This window comes from Aquarana catesbeiana, linkage group LG04, assembly GCF_042186555.1.
Source record: "Aquarana catesbeiana isolate 2022-GZ linkage group LG04, ASM4218655v1, whole genome shotgun sequence".
In the NCBI taxonomy this organism is placed as follows: Eukaryota; Metazoa; Chordata; class Amphibia; order Anura; family Ranidae; genus Aquarana; species Aquarana catesbeiana.
Genome location: NC_133327.1, coordinates 402,584,927 through 402,608,567, shown reverse-complemented (window position 1 = coordinate 402,608,567; position 23,641 = coordinate 402,584,927). Strand labels below are relative to the sequence as shown.

The window sequence follows — 23,641 nt, the reverse complement described above, 5'->3', positions numbered from 1 at the left end:
GGCAAACTTCCAGCATAACTAAATCTTGCAATATTGCTTATGTTACAGTTTTTTCTCTACAACACATTGTGAATGCTTATATAAACCTATAATTGCATTTATTTTGCCAAAAACTTCCAAATCCTAATATTTTAAATATCTTCTATTTATTTGCAGTCATGGCCCTTTCCATATGGAGATGCATGCTGAACAGATCAGCAGCAAGATGGCATCTTCACAGATCCCTGTCTCTGTATAACAGCAGCCATGGTTTTAATGAAGAAGAAATTAAAAATAAACTAGCTCCATTTACAGGAGGATCAGTAACACTCGTTAAAAGAGAAAACGGAATTGCAGAACTGTGCATTGATAATCCAGCTCGAATGAATGCATTTACAGGTAGGGGGACTTCACAAATTTTGATAGATGGATGCTCATTAATGTGGTTTACCAGTCAGGGTCTGCATATCCATTTCACAAGGAGAATAGATGGAGAATTCTTTATGAAATATGCAAACGCGTAATTGGGCTATGGTTTCTGCTGGCCAGATTTAGGGAATAATTACTAATTAAAAGAACAACTCCTGTATGACAGTCTAAACAAGTCCCAGATCCAGTTGCTATATGACACACAAGTATATGCTCATAAAGCAAATAAAGTTATCTTATGTTCCCTGACTGAGCCAAATCCTCCACACCAATGCAATCGCCTTTTATTGGAATAAAATACAGTCCATACAGTAGACAGAGATACAGAAATCAGCTGTAGCTGATGCGTTTCACACCCTCACTGGTGCTTAGTCATGACACCAGTAAGGGTGTGAAACGCGTCAGCTACAGCTGATTTCTGTACCTCTGTCTAATATATGGACTATATTTTATTCCAATAAAAGTGATTGCATCGGTGTGCGGTTGTCCAGATCTCCTTACTTCCATAGACTGTGTATGCTGAGCCAGCACTCTTTCCTGACGTGTGGGGTAGGTGTAATCGTGGGATTGCCATCTGAAGCTGTACATATTTGTTTGCTTTCCAAATCAAATCAATATTTGGTGTGACCACCCTTTGCCTTCTAAACAGAATTGACTCTTCAATTCTTCTAGTTATACTTGCACACAGTTTTTGAAGAAACTCTGTATCAGTCCAGAACACCTGTTGCCATTTTTCTGCACTCCAGTTCCTAAGTTTTCATGCATAGTTGAGTCACTTAGCCTTGTTTCCATTTCCTATGCATGAAAACATAGGAACTGGGTGCAGCAAAATGGGTGCAGGTGCTCTGGAGTGATGAGTCAAATTGTTCACAGAAGGGCTGAAGAGCAGCACAATAATGAGTGTCTGAAGGCAACAGTGAAGCATGGTGGAGGTTCACTGCAAGTCGGGGCTGTATTTCTGCAAATGGAGTTGAGGATTTGGCTAGGATCAATGGTGTCCTCAATGCTGAGAAATACAGACAGATACTTTACCCATCATGTCACACTATCAGGGAGGCGTGTAATTGGTCCCAAATTAATTCTGCAGCAGGACAACAACCCCAAACATGCAGCCAGTCATTAAGAACTATCTTTGGTGTAAAGAAGAACAAGGAGTCCTGGAAGTGATGGTTTAGCCCCCACAGAGCTCCGATCTCAACATCATAAAGTCCGTCTGGGATTACATGAAGAGACAGAAGGATTTGAGGCAGCCTACATCCATAGAAGATCTGTGGATAGTTCTCCAAGATGTGTGTACCTTGAAGAATTGATGCTGTTTTGAAGGCAAAGGTGGGTCACGCCAAATATCTATTTGATTTGGATTTCTCTTCTGTTCATTTACTTTTCATTTTGTTAATTGATAAAAATAGGCTATTAACACTTCTATTTCTGAAAGCATTGCTAATTTCCAGAATTTTTTCACATCTGCTTAAAACTTTTGCACGGTACTGTACACATGGAACATAGATAAGATGAGCAGAATTTTCAGGTAATTTCTCGGCTCTACTACAGGCCCCATAAACTTGACAGGGCTGTAGAGGTAACTTTTCCGGGGTTTTCCAAGAGCTAATATTTCTAAATAGAGAAATAATTCTTGTTGTACTGTGCAATATAGCCTTGTTTTCACCAGATGTTTATGCATTGTCTTCTCCAAAGCTCTTCTTGACATACCTAGATTTTGGAACCTATATTAAATTTGTGTTGCAGGAACAATGATGATAGAATTAATGGAACGGGTCCGTGACCTGGAGAACTGGCAAGAAGGGAAAGGGCTTATTGTTTATGGTGCAGAGAACACATTTTGTTCTGGTTCAGACTTAAATGCCGTTAAAGCTATTACTAATTCACAGGTAAGTAAATTGTACTCTTATGCGTTACTTTCTTACCATTCTTCATAATATTTCATACACAGATATGTAGGTTGTATTGTTGCTGCATGACAACTGCAAGAAAAGTAAATAAAAAGTAAGCCATTCAGTGATTATAATAAAAAAGAAGCCTCCATATATTTTAACCTGAGCATCTCTCAGTCCCAAAAATGTAGCAACACACAGGTATTATCTATCAGCAACTACAGAACCAAGGCCCAAAGGGTGATAGATAAAGGGCCCTGTAAAAGATTTTACAACCAGGGCTTGGTGCTGGGTAACAGCAGCCCAAAAAGGGCTTCCCCCACGGGAGCTGAGGATCAGTGGGCAACCACGCAGTGAGGTACACGCAGGAGAGACCACTGCTGCAGCCTGTATATGTAAATCCTCAAGAGCCCATCTAAATTGATCATACACACCCCACGATGGGGCTATAGTGTGTCCTCAAAATGTGACCGGCCTGAAGATATCTGAAAAAAAGGTATTTAGAGGCTTCGTTTTAAAAAAAACACTAATGCCCCGTACACCCGAGCGGAATTTCCGTTGGAAAAATCTTAGATGGTTTTTCTGACGGAATTCCGCTCAAGCTTGGCTTGCATACACACAGTCACACAGGTTCTCTGAACTTTCGACCGTAAAGAACGCGGTGACGTACAACACTACGACGAGCCCAGAAAATGAAGTTCAATGCATCCGAGCATGCGTCGAATTGTTTCCGAGCATGCGTGATTTTTTGCGCGTGCAAATTGCATACAGACGATCGCATTTTTGGATAGGAACTTTTCCCAACCGAAAAATAGAGAACATGCTCTCAATCTTTTGCTGGCTGGAATTCCGCCAGCAAAAGTCCGATGGAGCATATACACGGTCGCATTTTCCGACCAAAAGCTCTCATCGGAGTTTTGCTGGCGGAATTTGCGATCGTGTGTACGTGGCATTACACTGTGTGTTATGCCTGGATAAAAGAGAGGAGCTGGCAGTGCGATTTTTTTCAAACCTTTCGTTACTACTTATAGCGTCGGGGGGGGTGTAGACGGCTCACACAGACCCAGGAGCTGACGGGTGGGGAGGGAGAGGAAAGCTGTGGATGACGGAGGCATGTAAATTGACAACGGTGATCAGAGCTCAGTAGCCCATGGTCAGCACACAGAGGGGGACACAAGAACTGGCAAGATCAGCCAGGTTTTTTACACTTACAAGGGGCAGGTTAGACAGCACATGCACTGTGCCATTTAACCTGCTATTAGGAAACAGGATCTCTCTTTTTTTTTTTTTTGGGTTAACAAACACTAAGACTCCTTTCACACAGAAGGCGCTTTACAGGTGTTTTAGCGCTAAAAATAGTGCCTGTAAAGCACCTGTAAACTGCCTCCCCTGTGTCCCCAGTGTGAAAGCCCAAGTGCTTTCACACTGGGGTGGTACGCTTGCAGGAAGGAAAAAAAAGTCCTGAAAGCAGCGTCTTTGGGGCGGTGCAGGAGCAGTTTGTACACCGCTCCTAATCCGCCCCTGCCATTGAAATCATTGGGCAGCGCTGCCGATGTGCCTGCAAAGAGATTCCGCAGCAGAGCTTTTCGGGCACTTTTAACCGCTTGTTAACGCCTTCTTTGGGGTTAAAAGCTCCCCGCTCCCACCCGCACAGGTTAAAAGCGCCCCAAAAACTCTGCTGCGGAATCTATTTGCAGGCACATCGGCAGCGCTGCCCAATGATTTCAATGGCAGGGGCGGTTTAGGAGCGGTGTACAAACTGCTCCTGCACCGCCCCAAAGACGCTGCTTTCAGGACTTTTTTTTCCTTCCTGCAAGCGTACCACCCCAGTGTGAAAGCACTTGGGCTTTCACACTGGGGACACAGGGGAGGCAGTTTACAGGTGCTTTACAGGCACTATTTTTAGCGCTAAAACACCTGTAAAGCGCCTTCTGTGTGAAAGGAGTCTTAGTGTTTGTTAACCCAAAAAAAAAAAAAAGAGAGATCCTGTTTCCTAATAGCAGGTTAAATGGCACAGTGCATGTGCTGTCTAACCTGCCCCTTGTAAGTGTAAAAAACCTGGCTGATCTTGCCAGTTCTTGTGTCCCCCTCTGTGTGCTCCGAGCGAGAGCGGGCTCAGGCTGTGCTGCACACAGAAGGTTTTTTACCTTCATGCCTTTACAGGCACTTTAAGCTGTGGGGGTGGCCTTGTCAATACCACTTAGTTCAACAAATTTAAAAAAATGTTTTTTGGGAGAATACAAAACAGGAGCCATCTAAACCAGGGTCATAGCAGAAAGGTCAGCTGCGCAGAGCCCAGTTCAACAGACTTTGACTGAAAAATTGAAGGGGCCGGGTTAAAAATTGGAATTCGAACATAAATGTCATCCTATCAGGTGCAGTCTCTGTTCAGATATTCAAGTATCCAATGGTGTTGCAGCTGCTTAAAGCGATACTAAATATTTTTAAAAAAAGTAACAAACAAGTTATACTTACCTGCTCTGTGAATTGATTTTGCACAGAGCAAACCGCATCCTCCTCTTCTCGGGTCCCTCGTCGGCGCTTCTGGCCCCTCCCTTCCTGTCGAGTGCCCCCACAGCAAGCAGCTTGCTATGGGGGCACCCAAGCCCAGCCGCAGCTCTGTGTGTCCATTCAGACATGGAGCCGCTGTTTGGTCCTGCCCCCTCTCTCTCCGGATTGGTTAACTGACTTTGATTAACAGCAGCGGGAGCCGATCAGGAGGGAGAGTCCCCGACGCACTTGTGCACATCGCTGGATAGTGATGCGGCTCAGGTAAGTATTTGGGGGGATGAGGGGGCTGCTACACACAGAAAGTTTTTTTATCTTCATGCATAGAATGCACAATAGCCAGCAGTTTAGCAGCACTCTGTTTTAGCTTGGATGCAGGAACCTATACAATTTTTCTTGTTCGGACGAAAGACTGAACAAGAGAATTCTATGTATTAGCCTTACTCTTACTCTCACCCCTAAATATTGATAAACACCCTGCGAAAGCTATTGCTTCCTCTAAGAACAGCATTGTGTTATCAGCATGAGCTTAGAGCAGCAACTGTTGGACCTTTTAGGATTCTCTCACCTCCTAATCCTCAAAATATATAAAGCGCATTTGTACCTGTGCCCTTTAACGCAGTTCAAAGCACGTACACTGGTTAACTATGGTTTGAATTTGTGGTAATTCACATCCATGCAATGTTCTCTTTAATTAGTATAACCACTTGCAAACTTCTGGCTGACATAATACAAAATTAATGAGGTTGGGTTTACTACACTTGACAAAGTAAGCTCATCAGGAGGAAAAAATACCATAGTTTAACTGGCTTTTATCACATCGGACACATAGAAAAAATACGCAATAGGAGGATTACCGGAGCTCAGTTTACAATGATGGCTGAGCAGGAACACAAATAATCCTTCAATCTCACATCATTCTCTTTACAAAAAAAACATTTGGTAGAGCTTTGAGTGGAATGTATCCATGAAGAGATTTCTTATGTGCTAGATTCCAGTGCCCCAAAATGATAACTGTATAATTCACATAGTTCTACTGCACTCATTGTAAGTAAAAAAAAATAGACTTCAGTATAACATTTGAAACGATAAATGCTAGCCCTAAAAATAAAATTGTCCAGTGCCATAGCTATAACTTAAAGGCCCCTTTCACACAGGCATTCTATCTCTCTGTTTTTCATCCATCCATTGACGGATGAAAAAAAGACAGCAGTGCATTCCTATGGGCAAACGGATGTAAATGGATGAATTATGGCCATGAAAAAAAAAGCCTGCTAAACCCGAATGTATCCGTTGCTGGCACCAAATGACAGCTCTGCTTCCCCTCCACCTCCAAAGTAAAACAAACGGTCGGGGTAACCCGGTTCAGCGGCTTTCTCTCATCGTGATTGCCTTGGGGGGGCAGGATCTGGGGGCCCCCTTGTCAAAGGGGGCTTCCAGACTCAGATAAATCACCCCCCACACTCCCACAAACACCAGGCTTGTGTTGTGGGGAAGAGGCCTTAGTCCTCATCAACATAGGCATAAGGTGCTTTGTCAAGGTGGGACCCTGTGGCAGACCCCTGAGGTCATGTGACCCAGTATGGTTTGGGGGGGCACACAGTTGTCCCCCCACCTTTCTTGGCCTGGATAAGGATCTGGTATGGATTTTGTGGGGGACCTAATGCCATTTTTTTTTTTTATATTTTGGCTTGAGCTCCCTTCAAAATCCATAATCCATACCACCATACCGGGGGGGGGGGGGGGGGTGTCTGCATGCTGTCTTTTTTTAATTAATGTGGGCTCTTTGGTTCACATTCTGCTGTCAGTGGGGAATCATGGTTGAAGTCATGTTTCAATCAGGAATGAGTCCTGTTGTTAACGACGCCAGTGGGTGGATGTAAAAACAGATGTAAACTGATAAGCCACTTACCAGATAATACTGGGTTATAAGCATGTCTTTAAATAGTTGTTGTGAGCAAACACTGTGTGTCTTCATCAGATAATGCTGGGTTAATAAGTGCGTATTAGGTGATTGTTAACAGGGAACACTGCATACCTCCATTTACATTGTTGCTCATCACAAGCAAAAAACAACAAGGGTGCACATAGCACAATCCAGTAACGGAAGGTTTGTTTATTTAAAATAATCCCTTATAGATGTACACTTACAATAAAACAAGATATTAAAAGCATAAGTCAAATCTACTTATGAAGTCTTTACCTCCTGGTGTACCTCTCACCGCTACAGCGGTGTTCCCGAGTCAGGCAAGCAGGGAATCCAACGTCGTGGGTTGCTGTGTGGTTACGTACTGACGCGTTTCGTCATTGCTTTTCGCCCTCTGACTAAAGCAATGATGAAATGCGTCAGGGCATGACCACGCAGCAACCCACGACGTCGGATTCCCTGCTTGCCAAAACCTGCTTGTGTTTACATAAGTTTATGTCTTTATTAGCCTAACAGAGGTTGTACTATGGTAAGATTGTTTGCACATCGAACAAAACATTTGCCCATATATGCCTGGATTCAGGAATAACACGATCGAACATATTCAATTGTAGAGCTATGATTACTTACAAACTTACAAATTACAACCAGTCAGCATTTATGTCTTACAGTGCTGACTACAGCATAGTCAACTCTTATGGGGCGTACACACGGTCGGACTTTTCAGCTACAAAAGTCCGACAGCCTGTCCGACAGACTTTCGACGGACTTTCGACGGACTTGCGGCGGACTTTCTAACGAACAGACTTGCCTACACACGATCACACAAAAGTCCGTCGAATTCTTACGTGATGACATACACCAGACTAAAATAAGGAAGTTGATAGCCAGTAGCCAATAGCTGCCCTAGCGTGGGTTTTTGTCCGTCAGACTAGCATACAGACGAGCGGATTTTTCGACCGGACTCGAGTCCGTCGGAAAGATTTGAAGCATGTTTCAAATCTAAAGTCCGTCGGATTTGAGGCTGAAAAAGTCCGTTGAAAGTCCGGAGAAGCCCACACACGATCGGATTACCAGCCAGCTTTAGTCCGTCAGCGTCCGTTGGACTTTTGTAGACGAAAAGTCCGACCGTGTGTACGCGGCATTATGGTTGCTATGACAAATGCACTTTGTAATTAGTGTACTTAAATGTTACTTTTTACAAACTTTACATTTTGATGTACAGCTGTTTTTTTATTTTTCTTTCTTTTTATAGGATGGGATAAAGATGTGTATGTTAATGCAGAATACCCTGACAAGACTGCTGAGGTAGTATTCATTGTTTTTGCCTTTGTTATGGTTTCACAGGGTTGCAGTAAAAGGGATTGATCGCATTCAGACATTCAGTAAAGAACCATAGTGGTGGTGGGGGGGGGGGGTACTTGTAACTCTAATTAAGGGACAACTCCATTAGGTATCATTAAAAAGGACTGCAGGAGGTAACTGTAATGTTTTTATTATTACTTATCTCTGTGAAATCCTTTTCAAGATGCAACTCTGAGCTTGGTGCATAGTGGTATCATTATCTGACTCTTTCTGCTCAGCCTCATAAGCCTCTATTGCCCTAACAAATTACAATTATTTTACCTGGAATTTCCCTTTTTGAAGACGCAGCCAATGCGAAAACTGGCTATTGTTTTTCCAAATCTTTTGAAACAATAGATTACCCAAGACTTTGTTCCTTAGGAAACACCAGGCCAGAAAAGGCCAGTGCAGTAAAATAAAAATTCAATACATTGCCAAAGCTAGGCAAGACAAATACTTTTAATCCTGTCAGCTTTTTTGTCTTGCCAGAATGATTGTAGCTGCAACATGTACTGTAACACATAGACAGGGAGATGAAAAGGGGTACCATAAATCACATTCACATCTAAAGTTAAAGTGGTTCTAAAGGCAGAAGGTTTTTTACCTTAATGCATTTTATGCATTAGAAGTAAAAGGAGATATCTCTTGCTTTAAATGTAGCATACAGGACAAGATCCCAAATGGGGAGATGCAATTGGAATATTAGAAACATCACCAGAACAATATAAGGTTAATTAGAGTCCACTTAGTGGAGCACTCCGTGCTCTAGATTACGGTACATGGTGTAATAAGACCAAGGCAGATCCATCAAACAAGTAAAGTACAAGACAGGACAATCAAAGTGAAGAGAGGCTGCCTATATATGCAAATATAATATACATTAGTGGAGGCATACAACCATTGTAACCATTTTGTACAAAAAAAATAATTTCAATATAATAGAAACTGAAGTGTAAGAGAGGAAATATCATAGAAAAGAGGAGGAGATAGAAAGAGAAAAAGAGTAGAGAAGAAAAGGAGAAAGGAGAGAAGAGTCCAAAGGGGGGTGCAGCGGGGAGCCTTTAAATTGAAAGAAATCTATTGTCGGACCTGGAAGGTTGAGAGTACGTTATCCATGGCTGCCATACCCTTAGAAATTTGCTGTGGGTGTCTGAAGCAAGAGCTGTTAATTTTTGGTTGATCGTGATATCGTTCATGCAATGCTTGACTGCTTCAAAACTAAGCATCGGGGACTTCCAGGCTCTTGCAATAGTCAGCTTAGTGGCAGTGAAAAGGTGTAGGGCCAGTAGGCGCTCAGGATGAAGCAGTTCTGGGATCAGTTTACAAAGAAGGGCTTCATAGGGGTCTCTTTTAAGATTGGTGTGAAGTATGTTATGAAGGAGAGTGTAGACCCTGACCCATAATCTGCAGACCCTGGGACATGTCCACCAAATATGGGCCATTGTTCTGTCTTGTGAACTCGAAAGCATAGAGGAGAATAGGATGGAATGAAACGGCCCAACCTAGCAGGTGTGTAATACCATCTATAGAACACCTTATAGGCATTTTCCAATATAAGGACATTCCTGGAACTTCTGGAGAGGTTTATCGTCCTAATCTGCCAATCCTCTGGGTCTATTTGCTTTCCCAAATCCTTCTCCCATTGTAAATGATAGGATTGTACTGGGGGTCTCCTATAGGAAATGATCAAAGAATAAAGCAGAGAGATTATTCCTGGGGAATGGGGTCGTGCCCTACATAAGCTCTCGAAAAGGGTCAAAGTATATGGGGTAGTTTGAGATTTTATTAGTTGGTGGAGAAAGTGCCTAATTTGTAGATAACTGTAATGTTCTCGTAGAGGAATATCATGGGAAGATCTAAGAGATTCAAAAGTCAATATTCTCATTGGGGTGAACAGAGAATGAATATCCGTGAAACCATTCTCAGGCCACCAGGAGAATTGCTTAGGATTGTCGCAACCGGGAGGAAATAGCGGGCAATGTACAAGGCGAAGTAGAGGTAAATGAGGGGATATTAAACCTGCCAAAAATTTTATAGAGTCCCACAGGTGGAGAGAATGGGTCAAGCATGGTCCGAGTCTAGTTGGGCGATGTATAGGAGGGAGCCAGGGTAATGATGACACAGGGATAGGATGAGAGTCTACCAGGTCTATAGTGGCCCATAAAGGTAGTTGATATGTATCATGGAGATGGGCTAATGGGGCTATGGTTGCTGCAGTATAATATGCCTGTAAATTGGGAACCGAAAGTCCCCCATTAATCCTCCGGGCGTATAAGACACGTTTATTGATTCGGGGGCAAACTGAGCCCCATATAAATTTCCAAAGTTTACTTTGATGAATACGCAATATATGCGAGGGGATCGAGATCGGTAATACCCTGAAAAAATATAGTAATTTCGGAAGATAAGACATATGTACCGCAGCAATCCTGCCCAACCAGGATAATGGGAGGTAAGACCAGGAGGAGAGCATATCTGTCAGTTTCCTAAAAAGAGGGGGGAAATTGGCCTGATAGAGCCCATTATATTTAGGGGTAAGTCGAACCCCCCAAGTAAGGTAAAGAGGGAAGCCACTGAAAAGGGAAAGACTCTTTCAAAGTGGATAATTCGGGGGGAGAGAGATTTACCGACATGGCCTTAGACTTATTTGGGTTAACATGTAGACCTGAGATGGATGCAAAAGTACTTAAAAGAGATAATAAATTAGGCAGGGAAAATCTAGGCATCGTTAGGGTTAGCAGAATGTCATCCGCGAATAATGAAATTTTGTGGGCTGACCCTGCATCTCGATGCCCTTTACATCTGGATGTGAATGTATCGCCTCAGCCAGAGGCTCCAGGGCCATGACAAAAAGGAGTGGCGAAAGTGGACAACCCTCACGAGTACCCCTTCGGATTGGGAACAGAGATGATTCAAATCCAATGTATTAATTTATTTAATCTAGTATATTTAGTTCTTAGTTCAATCTTGCTAGGTAGATGTCCATCATGGACAGGCAGTTTCTCAAATCCTCAGCATGTTTTGCGGGAGTGACCCGTTTCTTCAGGAGGTAAGGGGAGCTAAAAACATGAAAACAAATAAATCAAGATACAAGGAAAAATAAAAAAATAAGAGAAAATACATCTATTATACATGTATGAAACAAAGATTCACACTTACCAAATCACGAAAGTCTGGCACCAAACAAAGAAAGGCGCATACGCACAATGTGGTATACTGCCGCCAGGATTTATTGCCACCCCTGCCCTCGGGGTGCTTTTAACACACATGCATCTAACCAGACTTTTGTGCCTTCTTTTGTTTGTACAAGTATAATTAATAAATGTATTTTCTATTATTTTTCTTGTATCTAGATTTGTTTTTTTATGTTTTTAGTTCCCCTTACCTCCCAAAGAAGCAGGTCAGATCCCATAAAACATGTTGAGGATTGAGCAACTGCCTGCCCATGATGGACACCTACCTAGCAACAGTGAACTAATAACTCCTATATAGATATGCTCTGTATTATTATGATTTGGTGTCATGGGAGGCATTCAAGGGAGGTTTGCTACGTATAATGTGTGTCAGGACATCTCTCCTTTTTCTTTTAAAATTGTGATTTAATGAATTTTGTTACAATAACATTTATTTTTTTTAATTTATGTTGTTGTATTGTATCCATCTTTCTTTTATTTCCAATTTTGACCATATAAACCACTTCCCCACCAGCTCACACACATTTACGGCGGCATGTTGGCTTGTTCCCGCGAATCACCGTCCCTGTACGCCGGCTCCTTTAAGAGCCATAGCAGGCGCGTGCCCGCTGCATGGTGAGGGACCCGATGCGCGTGGCCGGCGGCTGCGATGTCCACCAGGGCCACCCGCGATCGCAGGCACGAGAGCCAGAACGGGGATCTGTGTATGTAAACACACAAATCCCTGGTCTGACAAGGGAGGAGAGACAGATCTGCTGCTCCTAGTAATTAGGAACAGCAATATGTATCCTCCTCCAGACAGTCCCATCCCCCAGCATTTAGAAACACTCATGAGGGAACACATTTAACCCCTTGATCGCCCCTAGTGTTAACCCCTTCCCTGCCAGTGACATTTATACAGTAATCGGTGGCTATTTTTAGCTCTGATCACTGTATAAATGTCAATGGTCCCAAAAAAGTGTCTGATCTGTCCGCCGCAAGGTCGCAGTCCCGCTAAAAATCGATCGCCGCCATTACTAGTAAAAAATAAAAATGCCATAGATCTATCCCCTATTTTGTAGATGCTTTGCGCAAACCAATAAATATATGCTTATTACGATATATTATATATATATATTTTTTTTAACCAAAAATATGTAGAAGAATACATATTGTCCTAAACTGATGAAGACATTTGTGTTTTATTTTTTTTTTTTTTTTTGGGGGATATTTATTATAGCAAAAAGTAAAACAAATATATATTTTTAAAAAAATTGTCGGTCTCTTTTTGTTTATAGCGCAAAAAATAAGAACCGCAGAGGTGATCAAATACCAACAAAAGAAAGCTCTATTTGTGGGGAAAGACATAGTCAATTTTATTTGGGTACAGTGTCGCACAACCGCGCAATTGTCAGTTAAAGTAACGCAGTGCCATATCGCAACAGTGGCCTGGTCTTTAAGGGGGAAAATCTTTCGGGCTGAGGTGAAATGAATGTATTTGAATGAATTGAAATGAATGGGCAGCATTGCTGAAGCGTCTGCAAAGCAATTCGGCAGCACCGCAATACAAGCGCTTTTAACCCTTTCTTCAGCCGCTAGCAGGGGTTGAAAGCACCCCGCTACCGGCCAAAAAGCGCCACTAAATCGTCAGTAAATCGCCGCTAAAACTAGTGGCGCTTTACCGCTAACGCAGAGCAGCTACAGTGTGAAACTAGTGATGGGCATACTGATTCATGGCAGTTAGTCTCCACAACTTTGTACTTCTGTTAATTATAACAAATTAAATGTCAGGTCCATAAATATTTGGACATCAACACAATTCTAATCTTTTTGGCTCTATATACACCACCACAATGGATTTGCAATTAAACGAACAAGATGTGCTTTAACTGCATACTTTCAGCTTTAATTTGAGGGTATTTACATCCAAATCAGGTGACGGTGTAGGAATTACAACAGTTTGTATATGTGCCTCCCACTTTTTAAGGGACCTAAAGTAATAGGACAATTGGCTGCTCAGCTGTTTCATGGCCAGGTGTGTGTTATTCCCTCATTATCCCATTTACAAGGTGCAAATAAAAGGTCCAGAGTTCATTTCAAGTGTGCTATTTAAATTTGGAATCTGTTGCTGTCAGCTCTAAATATGAGATCCAAAGATCTGTCACTATCAGTGAAGCAAGCCATCATTGGGCTGAAAAAACAAAACAAACCCATCAGAGAGATAGCAAAAACATTAGGTGTGGCCAAATCAACTGTTTGGAACATCCTTAAAAAGAAAGAACGCATCGGTGAGCTCAGCAACGCCAAAAGACTTGGAAGACCACAGAAAACAACTGTGGTGGATGACCGAAGAATTCTTTCCCCGGTGAAGAACACACCCTTCACAACAGTTGGCCAGATCAAGAACACTCTCCAGGAGGTAGGTGTATGTGTGTCAAAGTCAACAATCAAGAGAAGACTTCACCAGAGTGAATACAGAGGGTTCACCACAAGAGTTTGCCAAACAAACATCTAAAAAAGCCTTCACAGTTCTGGAACAACATCCTTTGGACAGATGAGACCAAGATCAACTTGTACCAAAGTGATGGGAAGAGAAGAGTATGGAGAAGGAAAGGAACTGCTCATGATCCAAAGCATACCACCTTATCAGTGAAGCATGGTGGTGGTAGTGTCATGACGTGGGCATGTATGGCTGCCAATGGAACTGGTTCTCTTGTATTTATTGATGATGGGACTGCTGACAAAAGCAGCAGGATGAATTCTGAAGTGGTTTGGGCAATATTATGCTCATATTCAGCAAAATGCTTCAGAACTCATTGGACGGCGCTTCACAGTGCAGATGGACAATGACCCAAAGCATACTGCCAAAGCAACCAAAGAGTTTTTTAAGGGGAAGAAGTGGAATGTTATGCAATGGCCAAGTCAATCACCTGACCTGAATCCGATTGAGCATGCATTTCACTTGCTGAAGACAAAACTGATGGGAAAATGCCCCAAGAACAAGCAGGAACTGAAGACCGTTGCAGTAGAGGCCTGGCAGAGCATCACCAGGGATGAAACCCAGCGTCTGGTGATGTTTATACCTTCCAGACTTCAGGCTGTAATTGACTGCAAAGGATTTGCAACCAAGTATTAAAAAGTGAAAGTTTGATGGTTGATTGTTAATCTGTCCCATTACTTTTGGTCCCTTTAAAAAGTGGGAGGCACATATACAAACTGTTGTAATTCCTACCCCGTTCACCTGATTTGGATGTAAATACCCTCAAATTAAAGCTGAAAGTCTGCAGTTAAAGCACATCTTGTTTGTTTCATTACAAATGCATTGTGGTGGTGTATAGAGCAAAAAAGATTAGATTTGTGTTGATGTCCCAATATTTATGGACCTGACTGTATTTACACAAGCTCATGTATGTAGTTCAAAGTGGACCCTGCTCTATAAAAGAAGGTCCAGCTATTTAGTGTGGGCCTCTTTTTTTTACCACTTTATCTCTGGAAGATTCACCCCCTTCATGATCATTTTTTGCGATGTGGCACTGCATTACTTTAACTGAGATTTATATAGTCATGCAACTTTGTACCCAAATAAAATATATGTCATTTTTTTTCCCACAAATGGTTTCTTTTGGTGGTATTTGATCACTACTGTGTTTTTTTTTTTTTTTTTTATTTATTTCTTGCTCTATAAACAAAAGCCTAACAATTTTGAAAAAAAAAATTATTTTTTTACTTTCTGCTATAAAACATATCCAATAAAAAAATGTAAAAAAATCTAACTTCTTCATAAATTTAGGTCAATATGTATTCTGCTACATATCTTTGGTTAAAAAAATCCCAATAAGCGTATATTGATTTACCCAAACGTTATAGTGTCTACAAACTATGGGCAATATTTATGGAATTTGAATTTATTTATTTTTTTATTTTAGTAATGGCGATGATCAACGATTTATAGCGAGACTGCGATATTGCGGCAGACAATTGGAAACTTTTGACACTGTGGGAACCAGTGACACTAATACAGTGGCTGGGAAGGGGTTAAACATCTAGGGTGATCAAAGGGTTAACTGTGTGCCTAGCCAGTGTTTCTGTGTACTGTATGTGCTGCTTTTACTAGGGGAAGAGATGGATTTTATCCCTTGCTTTGCAGGAACACAAAATCAATTCCTTCCCCCTGTCATAACGGAGATCTGCCCTGTTTACATGGGCAGATCTCCATTCTGTTTGTTTTACACACACTCGGCGAGTGCTGGCGGGCATCCAGTGCCCAGCACCCTCATATCAGCTTACACCCCTCACATTTTTGTATATATTTTATTATATCTTTTCATGTGACAACACTGAAGAAATTACACTTTGCTACAATGTAAACTAGTGAGTGTACAGCTTGTATAACAGTGTAAATTTGCTGTCCCCTCAAAATAACTGAACACACCCATTAATGTCTAAACCGCTGGCAACAGCGATGAAAATGTCCAAACTGGGCCCAAAGTGTCAATATTTTGTGTGGCCACCATTCTTTTCCAGCACTGCCTTAACCCTCTTGGGTATTGAGTTTACCAGAGCTTCGCAGGTTGCCACTGGAGTCCTCTTCCACTCCTCCATGATGATGTCACGGAGCTGGTGGATGTTTGAGACCTTGCGCTCCTCACCTTCTGTTTGAGGATGCCCCACAGATGCTCAATAGGGTTTAGGTCTGGAGACATGCTTGGCCAGTCCATCACCTTTACCCTCAGCTTCTTTAGCAAGGCAGTGGTCATCTTGGAGGTGTGTTTGGGGTCATAATCATGTTGGAATACTGCCCTGCAGCCCAGTCTCCGAAGAAAGAGGATCATGCTCTCATACTGCTTCAGTATGTCACAGTACATGTTGGCATTCATGATTCCCTCAATGAACTGTAGCTCCTAGTGCCGGCCACACTCATGCAGCCCCAGACCATGACACTCCCACCACCATGCTTGACTGTAAGCACACTTGTCTTTGTACTCCTCACCTGGTTGCCGCCAACACACGCTTGACACCATCTGAACCAAAAAAGTTTATCTTGGTCTCATCAGACCACAGGACATAGTTCCAGTAATCCATGTCCTTAGTCTGCTTGTCTTCAGCAAACTGTTTGCAGGCTTTCTTGTGCATCATCTTTGAAAGAGGCTTCCTTCTGGAACAACAGCCATGCAGACCAATTTGATGCAGTGTGCGGCATATTGTCTGAGCACTGACAGGCTGCCCCCACCCCTTCAACCTCTGCATCGATGCTGGCAGCACTTAAATGTCTATTTCCCGAAGACAACCTCTGCATATGACGCTGAGCACTCAACTTCTTTGGTCGACCATGGTGAGGCCTCTTCTGAGTGGAATCTATCCTGTTAAACCACTGTATGGTCTTGGCCACCGCGCTACAGCTCAGTTTCAGGGTCTTGGCAATCTTCTTATAGCCTAAGCCATCTTTATGTAGAGCAACAATACTTTATTTTTTCAGATACTCAGAGAGTTCTTTGCCATGAGGTGTCATGTTAAACTTCCAGTGACTAATATAAGAGACTGGGAGAGCGATAAAACCAAATAGAACACAACTGCTCCCCATTCACACCTGAGACCTTGTAACACTAACCAGTCACATGACACCGGGGAGGGAAAATAACAAATTGGGCCCAATTTGGACAATTTCACTTAGGGGTGTACTCACTTTTGTTGCCAGTGGTTTAGACATTAATGACTGCGTTTTGAGTTATTTTGCGGGGACAGCAAATTTACACTGTTATACAAGCTGTACACTCACTACTTTACATTGTAGCAAAGTGTAATTTCTACAGTGTTGTCACATGAAAAGATATAATAAAATATATACAAAAATGTGAGGGATGTACTCACTTTTGTGAGATACTGTATATACGTGATTCTGCACAGGAGAGCTGCCCTGTAGCCGTAAATTTGCTATGGGACGGAGGGCAAGTGGCTAAAATTATGCATCAAATTGCATGGGGAAGTTAGATAATATACTCCTCTGTCCCAGTGACTTCTGGTCACAGTGCCTAGGTAAAGAAGATGTCATCATCCTTCTGATGATTGCTGAGTAGCCATGTTGGGGGGACATAATCCTGCACTGTGCTGCAGCATCTTGTCATAATATTTGGTCTACACAGCATTCCAAGAGATCTTGTCAGCAGGATGATGAAATTACCCCCTGCAGTATTGAAACCGGACAAATGGAAAATATATTAAGTAACTTTTCCCCCTGACCAGTTTTATGCAGCATAAGTGGGACGTATCACAGTTAAAAGCTGACCATGGCTGGAATGCAAAGTGAACCTACACGTTGCCCACGCAGGACTAAATAAGCAGTAGATTTAATATAACCCCTCCGTATCTGCACATACAGTGGGGACAGAAAGTATTCAGACCCCCTTAAATTTTTCACTCTTTGTTATTTTGCAGCCATTTGCTAAAATCCAAGTTAATTTTTTTCCTCATTAATGTACACACAGCACTCCATATTGACAGAAAAACACAGAATTGTTGACATTTTTGCAGATTTATTAAAAAATAAAAACTGAAATATCACATGGTCCTAAGTATTCAGACCCTTTGCTCAGTATTTAGTAGAAGCACCCTTTTGATCTAATACAGCCATGAGTCTTTTTGGGAAAGATGCAACAAGTTTTTCACACCTGGATTTGGGGATCCTTTGCCATTCCTCCTTGCAGATCCTCTCCAGTTCTGTCAGGTTGGATGGTAAACGTTGGTGGGCAGCTATTTTTAGGTCTCTCCAGAGATGTTCAATTGGGTTTAAATCAGGGCTCTGGCTGGGCCATTCAAGAACAGTCACGGAGTTGTTGTGAAGCCACTCCTTCGTTATTTTAGCTGTGTGCTTAGGGTCATTGTCTTGTTGGAAGGCAAACCTTTGGCCCAGTCTGAGGTCCTGAGCACTCTGGAGAAGGTTTTCGTCCAGGATATCCCTGAACTTGGCCGCATTCATCTTTCCCTCGATTGAAACCAGTCGTCCTGTTCCTGCAGCTGAAAAACACCCCCACAGCTTGATGCTGCCACCAACATGCTTCACTGTTGGGACTGTATTGGACAGGTGATGAGCAGTGCCTGGTTTTCTCCACACATACCGCTTAGAATTATGGCCAAAAAGTTCTATCTTGGTTTCATCAGACCAAAAAATCCTATTTCTCACCATCTTGGAGTCCTTCAGGTGTTTTTTTTAGCAAACTCCATGCGGGCTTTCATGTGTCTTGCACTGAGGAGAGGCTTCTGTTGAGCCACTCTGCCATAAAGCCCTGACTGGTGGAGGGCTGCAGTGATGGTTGACTTTCTACAACTTTCTCCCATCTCCCGACTGCATCTCTGGAGCTCAGCGGCATTGATCTTTGGGTTCTTCTTTACCTCTCTCACCAAGGCTCTTCTCCCCCGATAGCTCAGTTTGGCCGGACAGCCAGCTCTAGGAAGGGTTCTGGTTGTCCCAAACGTTTTCCATTTAAGGATTATGGAGGCCACTGTGCTCTTAGGAACCTTAAGTATAGCAGTATTTTTTTGTAACCTTGGCCAGATCTGTGCCTTGCCACAATTCTGTCTCTGAGCTCTTCAGGCAGTTCCTTTAACCTCATGATTCTCATTTGCTCTGACATGCACTGTGAGCTGTAAGGTCTTATATAGACAGGTGTGTGGCTTTCCTAATCAAGTCCAATCAGTATAATCAAACACAGCTGGACACAAATGAAGTTGTAGAACCATTTCAAGGATGATCAGAAGAAATGGACAGCACCTGAGTTAAATATATGAGTGTCACAGCAAAGGGTCTGCATACTTAGGACCATGTGATATTTCAGTTTTTCTTTTTTAATAAATTTGCAAAAATGTCAACAATTCTGTGTTTTTCTGACAATATAGGGGGCTGTGTGTACATTAATGAGGAAAAAAATGAACTTAAATGATTTTAGCAAATGGCTGCAATATAACAAAGAGTGAAAAATTTAAGGGGGTCTGAATGCTTTCCGTCACAACTGTACTTTACTTCTTTGCGCTCTCGTACTGACCACTGGAAGCAAAGAGAAATACCCTCTATTTCCAGAAGTGGGGAGCAAGTTACTCCTTACCCATGTGACAGTGCTGGAGGTAAGCTGTTCAGTGTTGCTGGCGAGGTTGGAATTGAAGAGAACCTGTTGCATTGCTCAGCATAGGCGAAGCACAGGTTCACTTTAAATTAAATATTATTTAATAGATCCGCGCTATGGCCGAATGATGGCTACAGCGCAGACCTACTTTGCTGGGAGGCCGTCAATAGACATCCTCCCCTTTATGCGCTCCCCGCGCTGTGATCACCGAGTCAATGAGATTCGGGGGATCACAGATCGCAGTAAGGGGCCGATCCTGGCCCCTTACCATGTGATCAGCTGTCAGCCAATGACAGCTGATCACGTGATGTAAACGTGAGGAGAAAAAAAAGCCAATCACCGGCTTCTCTGCAAGGGACATCGGTACCGAAGAGGAAGGGGTTAAGCTGCCTCATCTGTGCCAACCAGTACCGCCTGCCAGTGCCCACAGTGCCACGAATCAGTGCCCACCAGTGCATAACAGTGTCGGCAATCAGTGCCACTTATCAATGCCTACGAGTGCCACCTATCAATTCCCACCAGTGGTGCCAATCAGTGCCACCTATCAGTGTCACCTACAAGTGCCCATCACTGCCACCCATTAGTGCCCATTACTGCCACCTATTAGTGCCAGCTATCAGTGCCACCTTTCAATGCCCATCAGTGCTGCCCATCAATGCAGCCTATCAGTACCGCCTTATCAGCGTACATCAATGAACGAGAAAAATTACCTGTTTGCAAAATTTATTAACAAAATATAAAACTGTTTTTAAAAAAATTGGTCTTTTTTAATTTTTTTAACAAAAAATAAAAAACCCAGAGGTGATCAAATACCACCAAAAGAAAGCTCTATTTCTGGGAAAAAAAATGATAAAAAATGTAATTTGGGTACAGTGCTGTATGACCGTGCAATTGTCGTTCAAAGAGTGACAGCGCTAAAAGCTGAAAATTGGTTTGGAAAGGAGGGGGGTTTAGGTGCCCAGTAAGCAAGTGGTTAAAATATGCCTTGTGTTTTTGTTTTTTAGATTGCCACTCATTAGTGTTGCACTAGTGCAAGGAAAAGCATTGGGAGGAGGGGCTGAGTTATGTACAGCATGTGATTTCAGGTATGTTGTCCTGGGTTTCTGATTTTCCGCACACAGTGTTAATTTAGCTGTGAAAGTAGAGTAAAATGATCCTGTGATTAAAGTATTTCAACTGTAATTGCTGACTTGTTTTAGAAGGGCAAGCTTCAAGGTGATGGCCCTGATTCTGGCTTCATTACTTAGTAAGACATGCACCAAGAGCAGGTATGGAGGCCAGATATGTTCGTATGACTGTAGCTTCATGATTGTTCCTTGTCAGCGAATCACTAAGAAATAAAGCAGAAAGAAGCACTTGTTCAAGAACAAGTTAGAAATGGCAGCTCCAAAATTTCTTTCACATGTACGTTGTTTTTGGCAAGAGCCTGTCTGTTGCTGGTAGTTCAGAGCAGTACTGTCAGCAAAGAGCATAAGTTAAAGGAGTTGTAAAGACAGAAGTTTTTTTTGTTTTTTTTAATCTTAATTCATTCTATGCATTAAAATAAATAGCCTTCTGTGTGCAGCAGCCCCCCTAATACTTACCTGAGGTCCCTCTCTGTCCAGCAATGTCCACAAGTGTCTTAGCTGTCCGAGATTCGCCTTCCTGATTGGCTGTGGCACCATTGGCTCCCGCTGCTGTCAGTCAAAGTCAGCTAGCCAATCGGGGGAGAAAGGGGGTGGGGCCGGGATGGGGCTCCGTGTCTGAATGGACGCTGTGAGCTGTAACTCAGCTCGGGTGCCCCAATAGCAAGATGCTTGCTGTGGGGGCACTGAACAGGAAGAAGTGGCCAGGAGAGCCAAAGAGGAACCAGAGAAGAAGAGGATCTGGGCTACTCTTTGCAAATCCACTGCAACAGAGCAGATAAGTACAACAGGTTTATTATTTTTACAAGGAAATAAAATAAGACTTCACAATCGCTTTAAAGTATTTTTAAAAATGTCCTGGATTTCCTCTGGAAGACAGGTTCAAAGGATTCTATTCAAACAAGTTCACTGTACCAAAACCAAACAGGAGTATTTGTCCTACCCTTGACCTATAATCCATAAACCATTGTCTTCACATTCTAACGTTTCACATAGAATATGCGACGCCGGTGATTGCCTCTCTGAGACCAGGGGAATACCTAGCATCAGTAGACATTCAAAATGCTTATCTACGTATTCTCATTCACCCATTGCATCAAAACTTTCTGTGCATTGCAAACACTTGCAATTTGTAACGTTGCCATGTGGCTTATCTTCTGCATTCAGGATATTCACAAAGGTACTAGTGCCCCTCAGGGCATTCAGGTAACAGGGTATCTAGATTAATTTCTTCTGAAGGACTCATCTCCTTTTCAACTACTGCTGTTCTCTTAGTTCCCAAATAAGGCTGTTCCTTTCACACATATGCATTCAAGGCCTTTCCAGAACAATATCCTGTTGGCCTGCCTGGAACAAACATGCTTATTTTCTAAATCTCCCTTTTCTCCTCCCCAGCCAAGCAATTGCCTTCCTAGCTTGGATTTCCAGTTGAACCTTGACAGTAGAGACATTGTTTCTACCACACCCTTTGAGGGCACCCAGATGGTAGCCTCACAGGCTGGGGTGGAGTGTTCCAATCTCTCATAATTCAGGGAACATGGTCACCCAGGGAAGCCAAGATACCCCATCAACATCCTGGAGCTCAGAGCGATAAAACTGTCTCTGCATCACTGGACCCCCTTTTTCAGGGACACCCAATCAGGGTACAATCAGATAACGCCACGACTATGAACTTTATCAGTCACCAGGGGAATAAGTCATGCAGACTTAAAACAAATAAGTCTGATTGTCCCATGGGTGGAGAAACACTCCTTGCTTTCTTGGTGTCTTAATTTGGTTCTCTCTGCCCTGAAAAACCATCAATCAGGAAACTATCCCTGGATGATTACTTCTGCAAGGTGGCCTATCCAGTGGCTATCGCAGTCAGACAAATTTCTGAATTACCATCTCTCTTGTAAGGAGCCATTCCTGATGATAATTCTTCTACCTAAGGTGGTTTAACCTTCTACCTCAACGAAGACACTGTCCTTCCTTCGTTGTGCCCTGATTCTAAGCACCCCAAAATGATTGCTCCTCCTTTTTCTGGATGTTGTCAGAGCTACCAGAGTTTATTTTAAAGCCACAGCTCCTATCAGATAAATTCCTTTTTTTTGCATAATCTCTTTTTATTTGAAAAAATTATCCAATACAGCACATACATAAAGAGAACAACAAAAGAGAAGAAAAGGAGTACACAAATAGGGACTGTCACTAAGATCGTCAGCACAATAAGATCAAATAATCCCATAACATTCTCTACATCCGATATATACCATTTCAAAAATATATATAAGCTGTACCTCTCTGGAAAAGAAGCATGTAAACCATTACTTTATTTTCCCCTCTTTCCCCCCCCCCTTTTCCTCCCCTCACCCCTCATACATCCTCACAGATAATCTACCTCCCTCTCATCCTATACCTTCCTTACTCCACTTATCCATCTCTCACCCAATCCAGCCATGCTTTCCATATCTTCTCAAATTTCTTATAACTGCCCCTTTTCTTATAGATGTATTTTTCCCTACAGACCATCTCCCCTACTGCATTTTCCCATTCTGTCAATGTTGGAGCCTCCTTCCTCTGCCAGTGCCGTGCAATAAGCTTTTTTCCCTGGAACAAGCATCTGTCTCTTGCCGTCTGCACATCCTTTGAGATCCCTCCCTCCCCCTTCAAGCCCAGCAGGCACTCCCCCGCCTCCACCCTCAGCGATGTCCCAAACACTAAGTTTATTTCCCCCACTATCCCTTCCCAGTATCTATGCAACTTGGGGCAGCGCCAGAACATGTGGATCAGATCCGCATGCCCCCCTCTACATCTCTGGCATTTCGCGTCAGGTCTCCTGCCCCACCTGAATAGCTTCAAAGGTGTGTAATATGCTCTATGTAGCAGATACAAATGAGAAATCACTTGTGAGGGAGAGAGAGTGACCCTGGGACCCATCGCCAAGACCTGATCCCATTGATCATCAGATATTGTGCCCACGTCTTTTTCCCATCTAGCCCTGTTTTTATTTTCGACCCGGCCTTCTTGTGCTGCTGCTTTCAGACACCCATACATGTCCGAGATCAGACCCTTTGTAGATCCCGCATCGATCAGCCTTCTCAAAAAGGTCATTTCGCACCACACTGGCATTTCCTTCCCAAATTGTGCCTCCAGGGCGTGCCTGAGTTGC

General features: G+C 42.8%; 1 protein-coding gene across 3 annotated transcripts in view; it reads left to right on the top strand.

Moving 5' to 3' along the window:
- ECHDC1 (ethylmalonyl-CoA decarboxylase 1) overlaps nt 1–23,641 on the top strand; it is a 54,693-nt gene that overhangs the window by 16,174 nt on the left and 14,878 nt on the right. For all 3 annotated transcript variants that reach the window (XM_073627216.1, XM_073627217.1, XM_073627218.1), the window contains 4 exons: nt 157–378; nt 2,155–2,297; nt 7,991–8,043; nt 20,371–20,451. In XM_073627216.1, the coding sequence (XP_073483317.1) occupies nt 159–378; nt 2,155–2,297; nt 7,991–8,043; nt 20,371–20,451 (497 nt within the window). In that variant the 5' untranslated portion in view covers nt 157–158. The remainder of the gene's footprint in view (nt 1–156; nt 379–2,154; nt 2,298–7,990; nt 8,044–20,370; nt 20,452–23,641) is intronic.